This window comes from Pseudopipra pipra, chromosome 4 (assembly GCF_036250125.1).
Source record: "Pseudopipra pipra isolate bDixPip1 chromosome 4, bDixPip1.hap1, whole genome shotgun sequence".
NCBI lineage: Eukaryota > Metazoa > Chordata > Aves > Passeriformes > Pipridae > Pseudopipra > Pseudopipra pipra.
In genome coordinates, this window is record NC_087552.1 from 30,408,331 (window position 1) to 30,434,657 (window position 26,327).

Below are 26,327 nucleotides of genomic sequence, written 5' to 3' on the forward strand. Positions count from 1 at the left end.
AAAAAAAAGGAGGGAGAAGGAGAAATTTTAAAATGTTTCATGTAGACTTTAATATATGTGACTTTTTTTACCATGTTTATAATTATCTTCAGGTTTGGTAGATTTGGAAATTGCAGGTATGCAGCAAACTCCCATTTAACGTAGGTCAAACAAAACTTTTATTCTAATCAGACCATACTGCCCGTAGAGAACAGGAGCAATAAAAGTATCCTAAAGCATTTCTAGTTTGTCTTACAAACTCCCTTCAGAGGAGTGTTTCACCTTCTTTGAATGAAGGGAAGAGCAGAGAGGTTTCTAATTGTAGAAGGGACCTTCATTTCAGTTTTATACAAAAGTGTTTTGAAAGATGTGACAGAATCTTTCTTTTTAATCACGATAGTCTGTGCTTGATGCTGCTCTCTTACAGACATCTCTAAAATGAACTGCATCAATCATGAGGGTACACCAGGAAGACATTCCGGATGCAAGCAGAGTACCTCTTGTCACCACTTTATCATTCTGATTAATGGGGTAAGAAAACAAGTTGCAACAACATCGCAATCTTGCAGACACATTCCTGAACTTTTCCACTGTGGAAGTGATCAGGCTTCTCAGATACCAACTTGCATTCTAATTTTAAACAGTGTACCCATCTTACACCTTTGTTTTTAAATGCAGTTCTAAGTTTTCTTGGGAAATACCTCATTGACATTTGTTTGTATGGTGCCAAGCCTGGGGTTATATACAAAATATTTCCTTCTGGAAACACGTATTTCAAATAACTCAAAATAATTATTTTATATTCATGCTACAATGCTCTTTCTTACACACCAAGTACTACAGAAACAAAGGTCCCTAACCCTGACTGAAGATTCATGCTCTTAATAAGCAAGAAAGGGCCTGTGCTGTTCACCACCCACACAGCTTGTCAACTTCAGCCAGCCATATTGTGCAGCTTCCTTGGTCATTTTATAGCAGTACTAAGTTATTTAAATTCATAGTTGACAATTATGCTTTAGGGACAAACTTAATAGATGCTGCTCCAGGAAAACTAGTAATGTTGGACTGCTGACTGTAGATGAGCTAGCTGCAACTCCAGAGATAAATAAGCACAGGGATGAAGAGCTTAAACTACTTATCTAAAAAATCCTAAAACAAACAAGTAAACAAAACAAAAACCCCTACAAACAAACAAAATTCCTAAAGATAAGGATTATGAAATGCTTAAGGAAGACATTTCTCACTCCGCTGTTTCCAGTGATAACTCCACTGCTTCATCTTAAGAACATAGCCAGTAGTACTTTATTAGACAGACAAACAGGACAGGCTTAGTACAGTAAAATTCAGGAAAACATCATGTCACAAATTTAATAGACAGTGCTTCCTAACAGCTAATGCCAGGGAAAATGAACTGAACAGCTCACCAATTCAGAATCTGCAAGTCACACGGTATCTTTATTTAGCGCTCTGATATATCAGATGATCCTTTAGCAGGTGTAGGGGTAGTGGTGGTAAGGAACCAACTGTTTTGAGCTGTAAACCAGCAAAGACAAAACCAGCTTGATTTCACAGATACAGTAGTGCTAGGGCAGAGCATCATTGGGCAAAAATGTTCATAAACCACAGGAAATTAAAAGAGTTAAAAAACACAGAAAGAGAAGACTAAAAATACTGCAAACACACTGACAGAATAAGCCCTCATTTGGAAAAGGTTTACTTGGCTGAAGACCAAGACTCTTCTACTCCTCATACCCAGTGAGTATTCAACTCTATTGCTTCACAGGGGGCTGTACTGTCCACACTATTGACTACTAAATGTTTCTTTAGTAGATCTGACCTTTGAGAGACAACACAATTTTCTGACTCCACGTCTGAATCTCTAAGACTGTGTGACAAGAGTTGGCATCAGTTCTACACATTAACATAGTGACCCTGTTGTACTGCAAGTTGGACTAAGTGTTGACAAATAAGGGGGCAGGAGATTCATCACAGAAGAGCTTTTTAAATCACCTACATACCTGGGGTAGGGAAGGACAAAAAGGATGACAAGCATAATTTTGCAGAAGGATAGACAAAGAAATAACTGGAGTGTCTCTGTCTCAAGGCTAAAAGAAGGCAGTAAATAAGTGGTTTTACTTTTCTACTCAGGAATTCCTTCTGGTAGCATATAGTGCCACCGAGCAAAAGAGGGTAAAGGGCAAAGATGTCTTTCCTAACAGGAGAGAAAACATGAAAGCATTGCAGGACCACACAACAAAAGAAAGTTTCATCTGCAGAGGCAAGCTTAAGGTGCATGTTTGAAGACGACCACGAAAAAACCTTACTAAATTCCAGAAGAAAAACCCTGTCTCCCTCAACCAGCAGGTTTCTTCAGATGATGACACTTGACTTGCAAAATTATAGAGATTATTATATTTACACCAGGATGGTAGATCCTTAATCCATGTAGATAGCTCTGGAAGTTATTCTCTTGACAGTAGCTATATAAAAAAAGACAATAACTCAAATTCATTATTTCAGAGAAAAGGAAGCAAAATCAAACCTGAAAGAGCATCATAACTTCCCAAATATTAATGAGGAAGCTTAGTTCCCTAACAGCTCCATACCAAGGTGCTGCCATTACCTTCAGATGCATCCAGAAGGACAGACTAAGAGGGAAATTGTAAAGGGCTAGGAGAGGCACTTAAATCTTTAAACGAGAACACTGTTGATCTCTGAAGGATTTTTCTAACAGCAGGTCCTGTAAATGGGGCACTAGTGATCCTTGACATCTTCCTAAACAAGAATTAAAATGCAACACCTCCTCCCTCTCCTGAAACTCTTCTGTACTTGCACGTATCTTGACCTACCACCCATTTGGTAAAATAGTTCCACAGAGGATGTGTCAAAAAAGCTGAGCAACCTTCCTCACAAAACCACAGTATACTCAGAAAACTGACCCTTACAAGAATCTCTTCCATTTCTACATGCAAATGATGAACGTTTAGCTGGGCATGGAACTGCAATACAAAAAATTCTGGAGCTTCCAACATGAAGTAGCATTTGTAGTTTTCTCAGATTCAGAAGCACAGAATACATCTCTGGCAGCACTCAATGACACAAGGGGACGAACTTTGAGATGGATTATCAGAGAAGCAGAGGAGTATACACTGTTTCTTTGGTGATAGATGCTGACAGCTGAGGGAATAGTGGCTTACTGAGCTACAGAGAGAAGAAGTTACAGTAAATATCTACTCTCTTCTCCTAAAGGAATGTTGCTGATGTTATTTAACACTGAAGGAGATGTATGCTGCCTTGAAAATATGGCAGAACACTCCACTGAAACTACTTAGAGTATCATTGTGTCCAGCATGGCCATTTTTGTTGCTTCTTTTCATCACCTAGAATCTGTCAGAAATTCAAGTCTGAGGTGAGGCACTGAGGCACGACTGGTTCTTGCTGAGGCCAAGGTGAGAAGAAGAAACTGGCCCAGCAAGGTTAACTAAAATCATCAGAGGGTATTCAAACCTCTACTAGTCCAAAGACCAGCTAGTAACATCCGCCAGCCAGAGAAAAAAAACTCATCTGGGCTGGTGGACTGAGAACACAGGCACACAGGATTTTCTCATGGCAACAGCTGGAACTTCTTATTTGTTAAATTGCACACTGGAAGCTGTGATTCAAGTTTAGTGCACAGGGAAGAACAGATGCTACTCCTGCTGGTCTGAGCAATGGGGTCCAGAAAGTGAAGTTTCTGCAGTTTTTGAAAGCACCTTAGTGCCAGCCAGCACAGTCTGCAGCCCAAGTCTCAGCCCATCAGTCTTGTCAAACTGCAAGCTGCAAATGCTTATCAGTCCAGGAGAGCAAGATGAGACAACTTTCTCTCCTCTTCCAGCACCAATACATATATTTTTAGCCGTGCTGTCAGCCAGGGTCAGAAGCCTTAGAATCCTGTGCTTTAATTATTTGTTCAGGCTGCTGTTCCCACTTTTTAAGGAAATATTTTTGGGTTGTTCTGGCAGCACAAAACAAGTGTTAACAAGAGGTTCCTGTCCAAACAGTCATGCCAGATAACTGGGGAAGGCCTGCATACCAACGTTAAAGCGATCTGAAGAAGATGCACACTGGAACACCAGGGAACCAAAACTGCTGGGGTTTTTGCTGTTGCAGTCTCTTTCTACTTGCTATCATAATCTTCACAGAGTCATAGAATATCCTGAGTTGGAAGGCACCCATAAGGATGATCAAGTCCAATTCTTAGCCCTGCACAGGACAGCCTCAAGAGTCACAACCACGTGCCTGAGAGCATTATCCAAACACTTCTTGAACTCTGTCAGGCTTGGTCCTGTGATCACTTCTCTGAGGAGCCTGTTCCAGTGCCCAATCACTCTCTGGGTGAAGAACCTTTTCCTAATATCCAACCTAAACCTCCCCTGACACAACTTCAGGCCATTCCCTTGGGTCACCATAGAGAAGAGATCAGTGTCTGCCCTTTCTCTTCCCCTCATGAGGAAGTTGTAGACTGCAATGAGGTCTCCCCTCAGTCTCCTGTTCTCCAGGCTGAACAGACCAAGTGACCTCAGTCGCTCCTTGTAAGGCTTCCCCTCAAGGCTCTTCACCATCCTCACTGTCCTCCTTTGGATATTAATAACTTAATATCTTTCTTATATTGCAGTGCCCAGAACTGCCACAATATTCAAGGTGAGGCCACCCCAGTGCAGAGCAGAGCAGGACAATCACCTCCCCTGACCGGCTGGCGATGCTTTTCCTGATGCCCCCAGGACATAGTTCACCCTCCTGGCTGCCAGGGCACTGCTGGCTCATATTCCACTTGCCATCGACCAGGACTGCAGGTCCCTTTCCATGGCACTGCTTTCCAGCATCTCATTCCCCAGTGGGTATGTACATCAATCTTTTTCCGACTACAGTTGCCTAACAATCTTTTATTTCCCTTTTCTTTTTACATATTTTATTATTTTTACCACTTCTCCCATTCCATCTTTATATATTTACTTTGCTTTGCCTCCTTCCCCTTCCAACTAGAAACTTTACGGGCTTTAGTTGGTAAGATTTTCACATAATTATGAAAGAAAAGCTTCTTAGAACACAATAATTTGACCGTTCTCTTTACTAACATGAATTCAAATCAGCATTTCACTCATTTTATTGAAACAGGGGTCAGAATGAACTCTGTTAAAAAAAACACTTGCAAATTGATTGCATTTCAGCTCCAGAGCTCTGTATAAAATAAGTATTTATACCTCGTAATTTGGAATCAAATTAAAACATTAAATATAATTCATAAAATTAAATACACAAAACGTTCCTATTGCATTACAGTGATAATTTACAAATTTTAGAATTTAATGCCTTTATAATCCAGTCAAACAGACTTCACTGTTCCTTTGAAGAGAAGCCTTGCAAATACAGGAAAAAAGGCAGAGAATTTCTCTTGTACTTCCAATTGAAAAGTTACGGTTATTAGAACATGAATATTCTAAAGAATTTAATCTGTAAGAAATAAGTTTCTTTTATAAGTAGACATATATTATATTACTTGGAAAAGACTAATCAAATCACTTCAATTTTCTTGTTCATCAATGACACATCCATCATCAATTACAATGCCCTATTTTGGCATTTTCCTCCCCTTTTATCATTCATCTGCTGCCTCCTCAGTCAACTTAAACAATACTTTTAGAAATGGTTATATAAATACACCTCTTCTTGCACGTAAGTATTTGCAGTTCTTTTCATTTAGAACTAAATTGATGACTCTAAATTATCCATACAACCTCTAAAGTCAATGATGGGTTTGTATGAGCAAGTGATAACTGATGTGCTGAGAGAAATCAGAGTCAGCAAGGATAGAAAACACAAGGGCTTTGGGTGACTTAGGAGGTGAAAAATGTTTGGATGCCATCAGTGCCTGTTCTACAGAGAAGGTGCCTAGGGAGGCCACAAGGGTAAATGCAACTACATTGCTGGTACCAAGTGACACCTGATGCAAAACCTTGCAGTTGGAGTTGTCTTTAATAGTAGCTATAACACACTCAGACTCATCTACAGGGGAAATGCCTGCTAAAATAATCCAGCATGATGCACTAACCTTCAGAAAGTGATGCTGTGAAAAAAATGGCAAGTTTTTTTAACAATAAGCTAAGAGTGGTAGGTAAGAGAATTATGTCCTTGCAGACAGCATAAAAACTACTAACAAAAGCAACACTGGAAACGCCGTGCTAATGCATACCTTCTGTTGGGAAGGGCTTGATATAGTGAAGGAAGCCAGCATGACCAACAGCAAGCTGAAAGAGTTTACTAGAATTAAGAAGACATTATTCAAAAAGCTGAATTTACAAGCTGAAGAAAATAACAAGGATCACAAATTCCAGCAGTTTAGAGGTAGAAATACAAGTAGACAGGCAAAAACAGTTTAAGTTGTAACTGGTGAAAGAATTCAGACCAGCCATACTTCTTGCAACCCACTAGGAGCACAAAGTGCACCAGCCAGTCCAGTGTGGCAAGGTGATGCTAGGTCAAGAAATGGAGCTCTTACAGGTAAGAAGACATTGTGAAGAACTAAAGGAACTCTTTGCATGATACACATCTTAGAAGAAACAATAACTCATACCAGGATCCTGGTGAGTGAGCATGTACATATTGGGGAGCATGGGAAAGCTTGGCAAAGGATTTGTCTGAAACTAGTGCCATGGTCTAGGAACCACAGCGGTGTAGCATGGGTCCTTGTATAACAAGGAATGAAGACGCTCCTCGTGCGGTGGTATGGTCAAAGAGGACTTTTATTCAAATTTCCCACTCTTAAATCCCTGTGTACCATGTGACTTCTTCAGCCAATAGAGTTGTATGTGACTGCGCATGTCCCCTCGGGCCCCCCGGCCTGGCACATCCCCTGTGCATCCAGACATGCTCCCCACACATCCCCTCTCTCAAATATTTAAAGAAGTCACAAAAAACAGTGTAAAAACCAGTGCAAACAACCAGAACATTGTAAACTACCAAGCTTCGCAGCGACCCAGCGCATTGCTTCGCTTAGCTTCTTAACTTTAACATAAACCTTTTAAAACCTTATATTCCTATAGGGTAGTGCAACTTGGATAACTATTTTATTAACTTGGGGCCTTTAGCCCAACTGTGTGTAAAATATAACTTTTATTAATCTGAGGGTTTTTTAATAACTGGGGATTTCAAACTTTATTCAAAAAACAGGGTAAGCATATCAAAACTCAATTCTTTCAAAGTGACTTTGTGGTGTAGGTAATGTGGTTTTGTGAAGTATTCTGTGTTTTTATGTTTTCCAGTCACACAATTCTCTTATTCATTCACTCAGCTCACACACGACGGCCGTCATCATTCACGCACAAACATACACACACCAGTATTTGCAGTTTGCTTGTCACCACATTGGTCATTAACATAAACTGAAACATAACATAACCGTTTTTAAACTCCTGAGTTATCTGGTTCCTGCAGCTGTGATTGTGTATCCAAATAGGGCTTTACACACCTGGAGGGAACCCACTTCAGTTCTTTTCCTGTTGCCACACAAGCGTAACCTCTCCCCCAAGTCATAAGATCTAAAGGTCCTGTCCACTGCCCCGAAATCAAATCTTTTACCATGACTAGCGGCCTGGGAGAGGCAAACGCCTGAGGTTTGTGCTGCTTCTCATATCTGCTTCTTTCAGCACTGTCACAATTTAAAAAATTGATAACATATGTGGCTTTCCACAAACGTTCTTGCGGACTACATAGCTTCTCCCCCCCTCTTTGTTTTATTAGCATCTCTTTCAGTGTGCGGTGTGCTCTTTCTACAATTGCTTGTCCCGTAGGTGAGTGAGGAATTCCTGTAATATGTGAAATTCCCCATTCTGATAGGAAGTTCCTTACCTTTTCAGAGACGTATGCTGGTCCATTATCACTTTTAATTTGTTTTGGAGTGCCAAGGGTAGCAAAACAGCTTAGCCAGTGTCTTATTACATCCTTGGCTTTCTCACCTGTGTGTGCTGTAGCAGTGATGTACTGTGAATGTGTGTCTACAGTTACATGTACATATTTCAAGGGGCCAAATTCTGGGATATGTGTAATATCTGATTGCCATATTTCATTGGATACTAACCCTCTGGGGTTAACACCTTCTTGAGATGGCATAGGGGTGATTTTTTGACAGTCTGGACAAGACAGTATGATATCTCGGCTTGATTGATAGTAATTTTGAATTGTCTCTTTAGAGAGCGTGCATTCTGGTGAAAAAATGAATGGGACAATTTTGCTTGCTCAAGGGTCCTAGGTACTGTGTTGAACATTGCTGCTTTGTCAGCTTCCCGGTTTCCCTCAGCTATTGGCCCTGGCATGTCAGTGTGAGACCTGATGTGCATTATATAGAAATCAAACTTTCTGTGATTGACAAGGAACCAAATAGAACGCATTTCAAACAACAAATGAGGGTTAGAAACATCCCGAAGAAATGAACATTCTAGACGTGAAACTAACCCTGCAGCATAACAAGAATCAGTGACAATATTAACAGGTTGTTCAGAAAACTTTTCCAAGGCAATACGAATAGCAGCCAGTTCCAGAACCTGAACAGAGCATTGGTTCATGATCTGTACTTTTTGTTCCCATTGTCCTGTATCAGGATTCACCCAAGTCACTGCAGCTTTTTGTGATCGTCCAGATGCATCTGTAAAAACTGTGAGACCTTTTACTGGCTCACTTCTGCATCTAGTCGTGGTTCTTAAAGGTAAATTACCGATTTCTGCCCAAAGTTTGTGCTTAGGGAGATTAACTGAAATGTTACCATCAAAACCTGCTAAGGCAGCTTGGAACTCGGTGTCCTCAGCCAGCATCCAAGCAAAATTGTCCTTCGTGGCTGGAATGTAGATGACCGCTGGATCCCTTCCATCTAGTTCCTGTAGTCGAGCTCTGCCTTTAATAACAAGCTTAGCAAACATTTCATTAATTGTCCATACAGTTTTATGTGGGGTGTGGGGCAGAAATAGCCATTCTAGAACCAGCAGTGGGTCCTTTTCAGTCTGGTCCCACTGAAACAAGACTGCAAATGGCTGGTACCTGCTGGGAACTAAGGCCAGGCAGATTTGCAGTTCAGGATTTCTCCTTCTGCTCTGCCTAGATTCTATTGCCTTGGCACAAATGTCCAACGCCTGTTTTGCCTCTGCTGTCAGAGACCTTTTAGACGTTAGATCAGAGTCCCCCTTTAGTAACACAAATAGAGGGTGTAGCTCCTCTGTGGTTAAGCCTAGAATAGGCCTTAACCAATTAATAGCTCCCAGGAGTTTTTGCAACTCATTTAGGGTTAAAGTGTCTTTTACCTCGAGTTGCAGTGGCTGTGGGGAAATCTGTTGCTGCGTGATTCTCCATCCAAGATAGGTCCAGGGCTGCGATCGCTGGATTTTCTCTGCTGCAACCTGCAAGCCTGCTTCTTGGACAGCATCAGTCAAGGCAGTATCAACAATTTGCAGTTCATTTTCTGTGGCCATGCTTATTAGAATATCATCCATAAACTGATATATTATTGCAGAGGGGAAACGCTTTCTAATGGGTTGAATAGCATTTGCAACTACTGTTTGGCATATGGTTGGACTGTTCTTCATCCCTTGAGGGAGAACAACCCAGTGATACCTTTGCATAGGCTGTGAGTTGTTTAATGCTGGAATGGAAAATGCAAACCTTGGGGCATCCTCGGGGTGCAGGAATATGGTAAAAAAGCAATCTTTTAAATCAATTATTGTCAGAGGCCAGTTTGCTGGGAGCATCGCAGGTGAGGGTAATCCTGGTTGCAATGTTCCCATAGGTTCAATGACTGCATTTACTGCTCTGAGATCCTGAAGCATCCTCCATTTGCCAGATTTTTTGGGAATGCAAATACAGGAGTGTTCCAGGGACTATTTGTTGGCACAATGTGTCCTGCTTCTAATTGTTCCTCTACAAGCATTTTTAAATGTTCAAGCCTTTCTTTTTTCATGGGCCACTGGTCTACCCAGACAGGCTGGTCACTTTTCCAGACCAGCTTAATCGGTGCTTGGGACGGCTGACCAATGGCCCCTATTGAAAAACCTGGCTGCTTGCAGGAGGTATTTGCATGACTGTGCCAAACTGTGAAAGTATATCACGTCCCCACAGAGAGCAAGGGATTGGAGCTATGAATGGAGCTACCTTTGCTAATTGTCCCTCCGGTCCCAAGACAGTGAGTATTTGAGCACTCTGTCTGGGTCTTTGTGTACCTCCTACCCCTTGAATGGTTGCAGCTGGGCAAACAGTAGGCCAGTCAAGTGGCCATTCGGAGTCCTTTATGATGGACACATCGGCTCCCGAGTCCAAAAGGCCTGTAATTCGGTGCCCATTAACCTGGCACGTCATGAGCGGCTGTGTGGCTGTGATGGCTGTTGCCCAGTAAACTTGTGGTTGTCCCGTGCTGCCAAAGGCCCCTGAACCCCGCTCCCTCCCCCCCTCCCCTGCAGGCGATGCACTGTAGAAGGGGATTAACTGAGCAAGCTTCTGTCCTTTCGGGATGAAGCAGGGGGGTGAAGGGGTCCATGCCATTATTAGAATCTCACTATGAGAATCTGAATCTATTACACCTGGCAGCACAAACAAACCCATTCTGGTGGTGGAGGACCTTCCAATCAGCAGTGCATGTACCCCTGGATTAAGGGGACCCCAACACCCAGTCGGGATTAGCACTACTTCAGTGGAAGTTATGAGGACTCTGTCCCTGTTGGATAAGTCCAGCCCAGCGCTGGCTGCGGTGGAGGAGCGCAGATTGCTGGCTGGGGTGTAGGGGCACAGAGCGCTGGCTGAGCTGGGGGGGCGCAAATCGCCAGCCTGTTCCCTTGTGTCGCATGTGATTGCTGTACCGGGGCGTGCGACAGCGCCCCTCGCCTCCAGTTTTTTGGCATCCTCCTTGCTTTGGATTGCTTTCGAGGTACCAATGCTAGGGGTCTCTGAGGGCAGTCCCTTTGGAAATGGTCGGGGGCCCCACAAATGAAGCAACCTTCTCTGGGTCTGGCCCCCTGCTGTGTCCTTAACTGAGTACTCAGTGCTACTGCTAGCAAGTCTGATTGATGTGTTAAAGAACCTACTTCTTGGCAGGCACGAACTAATTCTGAGATACTGCAAGTTTCCCTCTTAGGAAGGGTTTGCAGAACTCTCTTACAGTCCACATTAGCATTTTCAAAAGCCAGTCTTCTGCTAAGGATTTCTCTGGCTTCCTCATTTTCAATCTGCCTATCCAGAGCAGATTGCAGCCGATCTAAGAATTTTGTGTAAGGTTCTGTTGGGCCCTGTACTATTTTTGTAAATGACAAGTTTGCGTCTCTGTCTGATGAGGGTAATTTCCTTATTGCCCGCAGGGCATGCTTTGCAATGACTTCGTATACCTCTCTATTGTAGCCGGTTTGTGCGTCTATGGACCGATAGTTACCATCCCCTGTGAGTTGGTGTGCTGATACCCCTGCTTGTGGGTCATTAGCATAGGCAGAACAGATTTCTCTAAAATCGTTCAGCCATACATTGTACTGTGTGTTAGAAAGGCTTATTTGTAACAGGGTTCTCCAGTCATGAGGCATGAAGATATATGTGGAACTTAGTGATTCTAAAAATGCAAGCGTGTTAGGGGATGAAACACCCGTTTCTCTTATTAACTGTCTCAATTCTTTGGTTAGTTCATGTGGTAATGGTTGGAATCTGCGGCTTTGACGTGGGCCGATAATTACTGGACATGCTTGTATAACTTGTAAGTCCCCAGTACGCAATGCCTCTTCTCTACATAAAGCCCACCTATCAATTGTGCCCTCTCGGTATGTCGCTTCATCCCTTGCCGGCGGAGCTATCCCGAAATCCCCCTCCTCCTCCCCCCATTCTCCCCATTCCCCCCCCCTTGCAGCTCCGGCGAAAGCGGCTGCCTGTGGGTGGGTGGTGGTGGTGGTTGGGGAGGACGGCGCAGGGGCGGGGAAGGATGGGTCAGCGTCCGTATCGCGTGGCGGGCGAGATGGTGGTGCCCGCCCCTGGGCGCGTACTCGGCGTTCATGTGCGGGATGGGTTGGCAAGTAAGCTGGACTAGCCCCCCCACCCCCATCACGGGACCCCCTGCTGCTGTCCCACGGACTGGAACTTCGCATTTGAGGTCCCGCTCCCTCCCGCCGGTCCGTGTCCCTCGGGTTTCCTGTTCCCTTCCCCAGAGTTGAATTGTGAACGGCTCCACCCCCTCCCCCCGCCGCGGTTTGTGTGTTTGAATTGCGGCGCGTAAAAGTGGGGCTGCTGGTTGCAGCGTGAGTGGGGGTGTATGAGTTCGTCGTTCTTTTATGGGATCTGCTTAATGCAGTCATTATAGCTTGCCAGGCTGGATAAGCATTGTTTGCCTGGGAATCTCCTCCCTGAGCCCTGAGTTTGATAAGGTTGCCTATTTTGTCCCATATGTGAATGTTGAGGGCTTCAACTAGAGGCAGTTCTGGTACGGCTGCTTTAATGAGCCGCACCAACTCTGAGAGTTCAGCCCTTGTAACCTGAACATAGTAAGGATTCAGCAGAGCAGCCAGTGCTTCTGTGTCTCGTGATAGTTCGGTAGGGAAAAAGTTTCCCATGTTACCTTTGAGCCTCGGCGCTGCTGGGGTGCGCTGCTGAAGAGGGTCTGTCGGTTTGTGGATTTGTGTTGGCTCACTGTCGGCTGGGCTGTGGCGTCCCGTCGGCGGCGGCTGATGTCCCGGTGCAGGCGGCAGACGGCAAGCGGCGGCGGCAGGCACGGGCAGCTGTAGCGACGGACGCGGGGGCTGGCTGTAGAGGCGGTGACCTGGGGTTGCGGCGATCGGCGTGCGCGGGCTGCAAGCGGCGAACGAAGCGGCGGCGCTGGCGGCGGCGTCTCAGTCACGTGGCGACGGCTCGGCGTGGTCCCGGCTCCGTCTCCGGTGAGCGCGGCGTTCGCAGCGGTGGCAGCGGCGGCTCCGGGGGCTCCCGCGGTTCGCTGGGCGGCGCGGGGGTCGGAGTGCGCTGTATCGGAAGGCGCGGCTCGGCGCCTCGGTAAAGCCCGCGCGGTCTGAACACGGCGCAAGGGCTTTTTGCTGGCAGTGCTTTTTAAGCACGCCGCAGGGTCAGTCAGCAGCAACGAGCAGGCGGGGAGCCGCGGCCAGTTTCTGCTGGACAGAAAACTGGAACGGGGGCTCCGCGGGGGTCAGCGGTGGCTGGGGTTGCTAGGACGCGGCAGCGGCAAGCCGCTTTTTGCACGTGGTCCACACAGTCGGTAGCGAAGGGTCGCTTTATCAAAAATGACCGACACTTAGGGATCAAACAGGCCTTTCCCTGACGATCTTAAGGTGCTCCGCAGCTCGGGGCTCCGAGCTGCAGCCACGTCTCGCCCAGGGATCAGTCTTAGACGTGCGGAATGCGTTCCAGACAGACTCACCGTCTTTGATGTTGCTTTGACCTTCTTCGCTCTCTCGGTGGCTGTTTTGACCTCTCGGTTTCTTCTTCAACTTCTTTCTTCTCTTCTTCTGTGCACTATCTTACTATTTTTGAGCTCGCTAAACTAAACTGTCCGTCTCTTAGATGCCACTAAGACCACGGATTATTGACGTCAAGGTTTTTTGCGGTAAAAACTCCCGTCTCTGAAAATCGAGACGATCCCGGAGTTACCGGCTAATCTCCTGATCCAGGATATTTATCTCACTTAATATAAGCTAAAATTATCCCTGTCGGGTCGCCATTTGTAGCATGGGTCCTTGTATAACAAGGAATGAAGACGCTCCTCGTGCGGTGGTATGGTCAAAGAGGACTTTTATTCAAATTTCCCACTCTTAAATCCCTGTGTACCATGTGACTTCTTCAGCCAATAGAGTTGTATGTGACTGCGCATGTCCCCTCGGGCCCCCCGGCCTGGCACATCCCCTGTGCATCCAGACATGCTCCCCACACAGCGGTAGTGGATCAAGGGATGGACTTGAAGATCTCAGAGGTCCTTTCCAACTTGGCTGATTCTATGAAATCCTTGCCAATTGTTTATATGAAAGATGATGTTAGGTCATCTTCCAGAGATGGGAAACAGTGTACAACTAAATGATAGATGCCACAACAGAGGAAGGTCACAAAGTACTTTAATATCACATTCAAAAGTGAAAAGCAACATGAAAGTAGAACAGTTTACTTCTCAGTACTTCTCATGTTCACATAGAGGGATTTTGAGAGAGAAGTGACACCAAGCATAGAAATAGCATCTACAGTATTCACTACAGTCAACCATATACAGAAGCCAAATGCATACAGTCCATGGACATTTCAACTCAAAACAATCTCAGCAAGCTCTGTGAAGGGAAGGGCTCCACTCTCGAGATTGCAGTAGAAGAAACATCATCAGTACTCAAATTCTGGGTGCTCGTGTTAGAGCCAAATCTAGAGCACAGCTTTGAGTTAATGTACATAAAATATTACATGGCAGCTCTGCCCAAGTGTGGCAGTTTGACTTGTTTTCTCTTGACAGTAGATGGATAATAGCATAATGCAAGAAGTCATCTCCTGTGTGAAGCTAATCATCAAGGGGAAAACAGTTCATGAATAAAAAACCCATACCTTTAAAACATTTGAAGGCTGCCTGAGGAGCACATTGATTAAGATCTAAAGCATAAGATTTCCTGAATTTTACAGAACAATACAAAGAGAATGACTACAGAGAAAACAATTTCTTTCCAGTCCTTCAGCGCACAATTTCTGTTTGTGGACACGATAGACTATACTTCAAATAACAGGTGAAAGGATACTCACTGAAATGTCTGGGGGAAAACTTTTAAGATCTCATAAGAGAAACTCAGAGCAGATGGGTCAGTTTTACATTTTATTCAAAAGGTATCATCTTTGGCTACAGAGGGTTTTAAGTGACACCAGGGATAGAAATTCAGCCAAGTTATCTATACTTTACAAAGTCTGCAGAGGGATTATTGTGTTACCCACTCTGACCACACTTGGCTGATGAAATAAGATGGGATCACAGCATAAGAAAGTGAATAAGTTGTCACTATTTCTAAGATGCATGAAACCTGGGAACTATCTTTTTTTTTTTAATAAACAAAATGATGTTTTAAATGCAAAATACAGTTGTGGCCATTTTTGAATGTTCTTTTATATGTGTACTGCATTGGGCACTTCTGCATCAGGCACAACTTAAACATTATAGCACTTGTTTTGTAATCTCTTTGTAATGTTGGAAATGTCATCTTTTTTTACAGTGCACTATTAACTAAATCCAGAAAATACCTTTAATTTTGCATGCAGAATTTGATTTAAAATATTTAACCTGGCCTAGTGAAACATGTGTCTGCCCATGGCAGGGGTGTTGGAACTAGATGATCTTTAAGGTTGCTTCCAACTCAGGATATTCTATGATTCTATTCATCAATCTACACACTCATGAAACACATACAAGATCAGTGCCAGCAAAGACCACAGTGTGTATAAGCCATCAGCCAGGGCCAGCTTTACGCTAGCAAACATTAGCTAACAGAGTATGTGGTTATCTCTTATTTCAATAACTGCAGTTCCACAGCACTGTAATCATGCATCATGAATCTTCCAGCTAATATTTGGAGGACCACAAATAAAGAACCCAAAATCTGCACACTTCCCACCCACAAAAACAGTTTTATACCACTTCATCAAAACCGAGCTGACATTTATGCTAGTAAGCAGCAAGTGAGCAGATTTAGCAAGGGCTTGCCCATCAAGTTATTATGGAATAACTGTTTTGGATTTGTGGAGCTGTCTTTTTTCTGAAATAAAATGACATTTTTTAGTTAAATTATTTTTTATATTTTTATTTTATTAGATTAATCAAGGAGAAAGTACTCATTCTGAACCAAGAATCCACAGTCAACTGTATGATGTCCTCTCCTTTGCACTAGTTATTTTTTTGTTGTGGATATACCTTGAGAGTAGACTATATTAACACACCACACAAAAAATGTATACCAGCAGAAAAAGTTCACAAAATTTTGAGGAAGATGAAACATAGATTGTGACAATAAATATTACATGTGACAAAAAAACCCAAGCATACATGTACTGAGATTCAGACATACCCTTATGCATGAAAAAAAAGGTTTTGCATTAGGTATCTGCTCACAAGTCTTTTGCTCAAATATGCAGCTTTCGTCTGTAGAAATGTATATTTTCACAACATTCAAACAACACCTTTTATTGTACGTGAAATGATTTCTTCCAAAATATATTTCGTACTCATCTGAATATAATCTCTATGACATAGATCTACAGAACAAACAGACCTATATGTTTATGTAGTATTAGTTTTCATTTCTATCTGTAGCACAAGAAGAATGCACACAATTGTAAAGGTTTACAGTTTCACTAGCACACAATGTGTTCATGTCTTGCAGTACATAGCATTTGTCTTCAGTCCTCAGCTCCTAAAGCCAAGATGATTACAAGAGAATCTAAACCTCTGCCCAGGTCTGTAGGTTTAATAACTGTAAAGGAAAAGCTTGCAAAAATGTGGATCAATTGTTCCATAGAGACTCAGAGAGTGGAAGGCATACCAATTTTCTTTCAACCTGCAGGATTTTTCATGAAAATGGCTGCGAACAACCAGAATTCTGGAACAGGGGCTGGCAAATTCACTTATCAGCAGCAAACTGGAGACTCCCTAGTAAGAGGAGACATAACTCACCCGATCTTGTTAGAATTCAATTTCTGTTTATCAGCCCTTTGTTTACAGGCTGATCTCTCAATAGAGAGAAAGAAGGAGAGGAAGAACGAGAAGGAATGTGCGATTCCATTCAACAAAATGTTACTTGGTATCAGAGATGTGCCATAGCAAAAGCTGAGGGGCACTTTGTCCTCTTCACAAAACACACACATGCAAGACTTTTCGCACTGGTTACTTCAGGTCAAGGATGCTGGTACTCAGCACTGCATTGCAGACCTTCTCAGAGTTGGACTTCTTACAGTTGGACTTCTGTGCCCTGCGTCAATGAACCTGAATCATGTCATGCATGAGAAAAATAAACATCTCTATGGCAAGCAGGAACGGTCTGAAGAAACAGACTCACCCAAATCCAAGAGACAAGTATGTCTCCTATGACTTACAAAGTTTAATGAAAAGGACTGATCCTGATATTCCGGATCCAGGGTTGTCTACAGCTGGTTTGGAAAGGCATGACAACAAAGGCATTGCAGAGGCATAATACCAAGTAAGTAAGGACTGGTACTGGAAGGTGTTAATGACTAAAAACTGCTAATAAACAAAGAAAGAGGCACTACAAGTCAGAAGACCACAGTGAAATTAAGTGAAGCAGGACCACACGCACACTAGAAATGGCCTTTTAATTAATAAGTTATTAGTTTTCTTTCATGGGATCACTACCTTATCCACAGTGCTGGATGGTCCTGTGCTTGAAGTGCATTGTTTGCAGGATCCCTGATTCACTTGTTGCAGAAATTTCTACACTCCTAGTTTCTGAGGAGCGAGGTAGTGAGGGAAAGTGCAAGAAAAAAGATGATGCAGCTGTGGAGGAATTGCATTCTGTGCTGCCTTCTGGTAGTAATTCCTGCCTCAAGATGAACTAATACCCAAGACCAAGCTATCACAGGTAATGCTATTGTATTTTCTGTTTTTCATATGCTTGATCCAAAATGTAAACAACAAAATGCGGCTGCAACAAATCAATGGAAACTTCGAAGTAAAGTATGAAGCATGTATTTCATTTTTCAGAATAATAATTTTTTTATGCTCCAAAGAGCTCAAAATATCAGATATTTGCACTGCTTCACAAGATGAACCTTGAGAAGAGGACCAAACAAACTGGTTTTTTGAGTAACAACTGGAGCAGTTGGGTTCTCTTGCAAGAAGAAAAGATTTTATTCAACTGACACCTGAGTACTTTAGTGCCAGCATGATCTGAGCATGTGTAATGCAGTACAGGCGCAGCATATTATATACCAGCAAAAATCCAACTTCAAAACAAAAACCCAACCTCCTATTGCTAATAGCTACCATGTCAGCTGGTGGTTCACTTTGGAAAGCTATCAAGAGTAATGTGGGAAGACTTGTCTTGTAGAAAAGGGTTCTCATCTGAATTGCTAAACCCAATGCTTCCTTATTAGTTCAGATGCTTCTGCATTTTTAAAATGGAGGCAACATCAATTTCTTCCTGAAACACCTTTCAAGTGTTCACAACAGCTTTCCAAAGGAAATGAGAGAGCTAAGAGCTTCTACTCAACCTGTAACCATGACATATTCGATTTTAAACCTGTCTCTTGCCTACTGAATTAGGTAAGCAGTGACTGTTGTAAAAAGTCAGAAATGCAGCTCCTATGACAAAATAATACAGCTTTAGTTTCCAGCAGTAGAAACAAACCTGGTGATTTAAAATAGTCAAAAAACAGGTTTTGAAAATTCACTCACAATTGAGTCTTGAAAAAGACATCCCCAGAGAAAAATATTTGAGGGAAAATAACAGGGGCTGTAAAGCCTATATACCTTTACATAGATAGACACATAAATAGGTGCCTTGGCTTTTTAACACTATGAAATTCAGTACCATCATCTAACTTTAACACTATAGCCTGTCTTTGAAAAGTCACTACTTCTATAGATTACGCAAAGACCAAAAAGTCTAGCAGAGCTCACAGGCAGGACACAGTGAAATTTCCAACCCATCAGGAATACACAGGTGCCATGCATTTTGTATAAGTTCTGCTTTGACAGAGCAAATACTTTGCAAAGCAACATGAACAAAAGTGATGTAACACACCAATTTTGCAATACACCACCACATCCTAACAATTCTGTGAGTTTTCAGTTTCTTCTTTAAAAAAAGAAAATCAAAGCAAGACTGTCGTGAAAAAATATAATAATATTTCAGCTCAAGCCTTGCTTTTTAAAAAGCAAATAGGACAATTTCAAAAGAAGTTTTTGTGAAATTTTAGCTTTGTATAATATTCATTTACACACACTGTACTATATAGCTCAGCACTTGTGCACTATTATTTGTGCCCTCATATATATTCAACAGGCATATAAGCCAGTTCTTACTCAAAAACTCAATCATTACCCAGCTCAATGAAATCACTGTTCCTGAGGTACTATTGTTGATTTTCCTTGGTCTTCAAAACAAACCCCCACAAATTACCTAGATCCTCGGTACGCAGGAATGCTTTAGCTGACAAATAAAATTGCTCTTTGTTTTGCACACACTCCTTCATTTTCACTCCAGAAAATAATTGCAAGAGTAGACACAGAGAATAAATCCCCTCTTCAGACAACAGCTCAGGAGGTTCAGTAACGTGAGCATTTCTACAGTGCCCATAATCTATCTGAACAGTGACTTGGAGGGGAAGAAGGAAGTTCAGTTTTCATTCCTATTCATCTTTGGCCTCTATGCTAAATAAACACATGGAGCAATGGTTATGAGCACCAGCTGTAACTCTTTTAGCAGCAAGGAACCCTGTCCAATAGGAATCAGGCTCTGGCTGTCAATACTTTTAAAAAAGGTTACAAGCAGCACCTAGAATGCAGTAAGTCTTTTTTATTTCCATCCTGAGCTGATTTCAAACCAGCAAGATACTGTCAGAATTTTCCACCTCTCTTACCTGTTCTATGAAGCACAACCTCACAGCACATGTGATTTGATAAATCCAGAACTCCAGATGTTGGTATACATGGGACACAGAAAAAATCCCCAGGAGGTGGGGGAGGGAGGGGAAAAAAGGTAAACTACATACAATTGCACCTAAAGTATGAAAAAAACCCCTACCACCACCCGCTAATACAGAAAAACTGTACTGGAACTCAACTTAATTTCTTCACCTACAAAGCTAAATGTTTCACAACAGTGCTGGACATCTCAGAAAACCAAGGAATGCACAAACTGGAGAAGGAGTTTGTGGGTATAGCTGTGCTGCAGAGTAAGCATGATGCTGAGAATCTCAGGCCAATCCGCAGCGTCTGCACTTCCTGGCCCTGACAGCTGCATTAATTCTGTGGCCCTACAGTGTCCTAAGTTTGAGGCTTGAATACTCAGAGGATCTTCAAAAAATAATTACAAAAAGCATCAAGGAATGCAAAAAGCTACTTCCAAAACAGAAAATTCTCAGCTAGCGTGAATCACTATAGGTCAACTAGAGGCAGCTACACCAGCAGAGACTTTCATTTACAAGAATGCTGTGCTGTAGGCTGAAAGGTTCCCTTAATTTGCAGCACAGCTTAAAATGATTAAACACTAAGTGATCTTGCACTAGCACAGGACCTGAAAGCTTTGGTTTAGAAATTAAATACTTAACAGTAATGTACCACACTTGCTACAGAGTGTTACTTCACCTTCCACAGCTTGTACACATATGGTGGGGGAAAAAATACATCTGGTGGACATAATTTTAAAAATGCTAATTAATATCAATGGCAAGCCATCTTAAAAGGATTTTCAATAACCAGTGCATTTAGCAACAACCAAACACAAAACCATATTTTCAGAGTGTCCATACTCACGAGCTTTAACTGCAATATGCTTTCTAAGCTTTGGGCATAAATTTTTAAACTAATTCAGAGGCTGCAATAATACATAAGTATTTTCTGCTAGCTTAATATGAATTTTAAAAGCTTCATTTTTTTTATAATTTTTAATTTAAAATGAGAAATATTCAAGAAAACATCTGCAAGGGCTTATCCCTCACACTATTGACAGAAGTCATAACTCTGCATTTGGCCTTAGATCAATAGTGATAGGGACTCAATTACTCAGTAACACACTGCTGTATTCCACCACATTTAATTATAACACAGTGCACTATTAACACCTAAATATACTCTTATTTGAATGTCAAAGTCTTTAAAAAAAGAAATTGAACAAATATGGGCAATATGTTTAATCTTATAACATAGGAAGTGTTTTATCAGTTCCAATACTGCTAAACTAAATAAAGCCCTTGTTCATTTGCCCGTCCTCAAATCATAAAATTAATTGTTTTCAAAACCTGAAAGATGTATAAACTTTCAATGAGTGATAAGTGTAAACAAGCAAAAAACTGGCAGGGTTTTCTGTCACATAGTATGTATCATAGGCATTACGACTGAGAAAACATTTTAATATGTGAAAAAAACCCAGGAATTTCTGTACAATGGAGCTGTATTTTTTATATTCAGCAACAATGTACTTTTTAATCAAAAGGAAGCATAAACTGGCCTATCTTCATTGATTTCAGTGGAACTTAGCTGTTCCACAACAACTCCAGAATGGGCAGAGGTTTATACTATGCTTGAACATGCTTCACCAAAATAAAGAAAACTATAAAAGAAAACACTTCTATGCTTTTCTCTCCAAAAGTGAGAGGTACTGTTACATGTGAGAGACTTGTTTAACAGATGACTATTAAGAATATTCTGGTACACAGTAAAAAAAAAATTAAAAATAACCAACATTTGTAAATCCAACAGTCTAGACAGACTATCATCTTGATGTCTAAAACATCAAAAATCATAGGATCTGCTTCTCACTCCGTATGTTCTTCCCTCCTCCAGTTTCAGCCTAATCCTTAATTTAACTCATTCAAACATCCCTGCCAGAGAAAGTCAAAACAATACCGTCAAATTTAAGAAAATGCAGAAGGTGTTAAGCATAGCAATACAGTGCTAGTCTATGTGGCATTAGGAGCAAAGCCGAATATCAACCACCTCACTCAATGTTCAAATACAAGCAATAACTTTCCTTCCTTAGTTATTCTATTCATCTGAAACAGTATATTTTCATTTTCTTAGAAAAGGTCTTAAAGTTTCATCTTACATGTACACCAGGGTTTGACATTTAAAAGACACACACAGAATCCATGTCTGCTGACTGTCACAACTGCCAGTGTCAAGTATAACAGCATTTAATTTTACGGTGAAAAGGCATCGCAGGTTTTTCCCTCATACACTCTCTTGGTTTATACACCCATGCTTACCAATATGCTTAAATTGGTCTTTCTTGAACAACTGAAACACGAAGTAGGCATTAACTTACCTTACGCCCATCACTTGCATGGCAGTTCACATTTAAAGGAGTCAGTAAAGCCATCAGTTTTTCTTCATTACCACTCCTGTAAATGGAGAAGAGAAGATTGTGGAAAAGGGGGGAAAAAAGGACAGAGCTCTTTGATATCCTGATCCTTAGCAGGTATTTTGCAAAGTATAATATATTGAAATTTGTACTCTGCCAGGGAGAATGTCAGATGGGTAAAGAATCTTCCGAACATTTCAAAACCAAGGGTAAATACTGAAAAGAATGCTAAATTTGCAATTAAATGTATTACAAAAGATCACGCACAAACACCTCGATTTCTCTCCTTAGCCTCATTTTATATTTCCTTTATCTAATTTTACAGATCCTCTGAAAGCCATTTGCTGAAATAAATGTTCTGGATTTAACATATTTTCATAGCATATGGCCCATAACATTTGAAACAACTACATACCAATACCCAGAAATTTTTCAGAAGGGTTAACAGTCTATATAAAATGGTCTTGTGCAGTCAGAAGGAAAGATGAAAAGCACGTTTGTAATATATAACTGAACTTTACACCTTTTGTATAGGCTTCCATATGCTCTGTTCTGATAAAGCTTATTTTCAAAATACATCCTATGGCAGCAGTAAAAACCAAAAGAAAGGAAATATTCCAATATTTAAATTACCCCTAAAAAGAACAGTCACAAAACGATAAAGAGGATTTAAGCAGCTTAAAGCAAAAACTCAATATTAACCTTCTAACCACCATAGTGGGGGATTTCAATTACATAAACAGGCTTTTATATTTGTACCAGACTGTAAAGTCTGAAGAGATTTATGCTAATGAAGTGGCTTGCTTGCATCATTTCATGGAAAGGCAATGACAAAACATTACTATTTTAAAAATCCCTTTTCCTCGCCTGTTTCCACCCCCAAAATATGCTTTATATTCTAAGCAGCACTCACCTAGCAGCTTCCAGGAGTTCGTCCTTCTTGTATTCACCTAAATGATTGCAAAATATCATGCTGTTAGCATTTGGCAGAAGACAGATTAAGAAATGCAGTAGGAAGCAAATACAGAATTAAAACAGAGAAGAGGAGAAAAAAGCCCACACCCCGCTGGGTGATGGAGCTGTGACGTTAGCCAGCTTGTGGAGGCAGCATCACCAGTACCTTGGAGACGGGCAGCAAATTGACGCATCTTCTTGTCCAATCCTCAGATGGAAAGGCTTTCTTCGGACAACCAATGACTGCGAAATCTTGTGTCCAGAAACACAGTCCCGCTGATAACAGCATGTCAGCTGAAGACAATGTCCCCACCCCCTGCCCTATTCAGTATGTCACATTATACTTGGGAAGCATAATAAATTCCAAGACAAAGCAAGGCAGTGCGGCTTTTGAAAAGGTACAAATTACTGATCACCAAAAGCTCTCACCTGCCTATTTGAATGGTAATATTAGACTTTACCAAGTTCTTTAGAAGAGCAAGGATTACTAAAAAAAAAAACAAACCCAGCACAGATATTATATCATCAGCCACTTTCCACATTTGAAAATACAAAAATTACATTTGAAATAAAAGCACAGACAAAAGAGGATGAACTCTCCAACAGATTTTGTTTTGAGACCGAGATTAGAGATAACCAATAGTAATGTTAAAGCAACATTTACATTTGAAATTCTGAGTAAAAATAGACAACTCACAGGGGTTGTTGCATCACAGGCTTAAAACTGCATGTTAATATATTAAAAAGAGCATGGGACAAAATAACCTATAGAAGTAAAACAGTATTCTACAAAGCTGAATCATGAGGATATTGTGCAATAAAAATGGAAGGGAATTTCAATGCTGAAACTAGCTTTTTAGAAGCTTTATAAAGTCACAGAGCAAAGGCTATATCCTAGAGGTATATCTAGGGTATATCCTAGAGTCAAAAGGTACAGGGCTTGAAAAACATACTGCATTACCATCTGCCAGAGAATTAAAGCCTCTAACCACAACGCTATTAAAAAAACAGGAAGAAGAACCTATCATGCAAGAAATAAAAACCTTTGTGCTGCCTCCTATGTGTAATTGTAATAAGTCTCCAGTGAAACTCATTACAGGTGAGGAAAGCCACTCGACCATGGAAAATGCCAGATAAGACGGCAGGTAAGCTGGAAGGTTCATCTGAAAAAAACATCCCTCAACAAAGAACATCTCTAGGCTGCAGAAGGAGGGTGAGTCCTCATCCATCGAAAAGAGCTTGGTACTCCCCTCATCACAGCTCCTCCAGTTAACAGCAGAGGGTGACATGAACCACAAAACCAGCCCTCTGCTTAAGCAGCCCTGTTTATTTCAGCATCCTGCCTTCACCCAAGGGTAAGGAGGAAGAGAGTGAGTACACATAGCCATGCACTTCTGCCCCATTCCCTTGGATGTAGCTAGGGAATTTTCAAAGGCAGTATCTGCATCTCATCATACTGGTGATTCCTCCTTTAACAATTGTCTTTAACTGCTTTCTGAAACATGTTCAACTTTAGGAATTCACAACAACCTGAAGCAAGGATTTCCATCATGCAACTGCCTCTCACATGATGGGTCTCTTAACAGAGCAGTTCTATGTTGCTGTACCCCAGTGATGGAGTAGGTAAGTTCAAAGCAAAGGTGAAATGGCATTTCAAATACAGGCCATGAAGGTTAATTTAGCTTTTGAAAGAATTCGTATGTCTGTCGTAAGAAAAAATTTCATCAAAAAACAAGTAAAATGACAGAAATATGACTGCCTTTGACTTGCCACCACTCTCCAACTTCATCAGAAAGGGGTTCTGACCACCACAGGCAAAAGCCTTTTCTAAGCTATGATACATATTCCTCTTTTTTTATTTTAATGAAGATAAAATACTGTGCACAGTTGTGAGTGTTTCAAATCAATGGAAAAACTCTGGCTAGCATGTGAGGAGGGAAAAAAGACCCTTTATTACTACTGCATTACTTGTGCAACAATATCAAACATCTGGATTTCCTGCAGTGGAGTTATTGGCCTGCATTATATCAACACTTTAGGGATCTAACCAGATTACAAGACCTGTTTGCACATTCTGGTTTGAATACTATTAGGTTAGACAAGTGTAATAACATTTTTCCTTCACGCTCAGTAAGTTGGAATTTTAAAACACAAAAGCCCTTTCTTCAACTACCTTGATTAGCAGAAGCATTACTGACCAACAGAAATGGAAGACTGTGGCTCTTGACTTAGAAACGTCTCACTGTGTGTCTAATTAAGTCAGTTACTTTTACTAAGCAGTACTTTTTTTTTTGCAAATCAACACCTAAAATTATATAAGCACTTATAGCACACCATCAGCCAAGTGCACTCCACGGGCTCTGTGAGATAAAGAGGAGCCCCTTGACCACTTGAGCTGTCAGCTGGTAGGATACCACAGAGCCCAGAGAGGTCTGGCTGATGGTGTTTGGGAGAAGTGGGTGGCACTGCCCGCAGGACCAATTGCTGCTGGCACAGGCTGAGCTCCCACCAGAGGGCTCTGCCAACACAGCCAACACCGCTTGGCTATGAAGCTTATCAAAGGCCATCCTGCAGCAATTGGCCACAGCTACCTAATAAAATATTCATTTGCAAAGCATTTTAAACCGTGTGTGCTTGGGCAGAGATGAATTTCAAGTTCTGAGCTGAAGTACAGGAATACAGACCATCAACCTCACATAATACTTCTGTTCAAAGAATGTCAAACTGACTTAAACTAAGCTCATAACACAATTTAAAGAGCTCCTTTGGGCAGGTTAGGATTTATAGTACGTAAAAGGGCATCTCCAGAATAAAGTGCAGGTAACAGCCTGAATTACTCTTCTGAGCCTCTTAGCAGTTGCTAGTTTTTAGAGAAAAACATCCTTCCAATTAGAGTGTCAACACAGAGGATTTTTGACAGTAATATTTTAGATAGCACAAAGCTTGTCTGCTAGAGGTGTGAAAGTTAATGTTAGGCCTTGCCACAGAAGACCAAAACTGAAACACAAGGCTGCAAACAGTTTTCACCTAATTGCTATCCTGCCCTTGTACCATATATTAGCTCAATCTGTCCTTGCTCAACCTGTCCTTTCTGTGTTTTATGGCAAGCCCAATCAACACACAGCCACACCACCAGATGTATCCTGCTACATTAGGTAGGTGAGAATTTGCCTCCCTTCTCTGTACAAGAGAGACCAGAGTGACAGCCCAGAAAGGCTGCCTCTTATTGGCCTAGCAGCCCACAAGGACAGCACTGGACTAGCTCACCTTTGCATGCTGGGTAGCCCAGAGACAGTTGGCCTGGGAATTTTTGAAGGAAAAGACAGGGTGTAAAATGGAGAGCAGAGAACA

General features: G+C 41.7%; 1 protein-coding gene across 1 annotated transcript in view; it reads right to left on the bottom strand.

Annotated features, from left to right (window-relative positions):
- TNKS (tankyrase) overlaps nt 1-26,327 on the bottom strand; it is a 145,243-nt gene that overhangs the window by 49,246 nt on the left and 69,670 nt on the right. Inside the window, exons 4-5 of the mRNA XM_064652202.1 lie at nt 22,936-22,972; nt 21,987-22,062 (exon numbers count right to left, since the gene is read on the bottom strand). Of these exons, the coding sequence (XP_064508272.1) occupies nt 21,987-22,062; nt 22,936-22,972 (113 nt within the window). The remainder of the gene's footprint in view (nt 1-21,986; nt 22,063-22,935; nt 22,973-26,327) is intronic.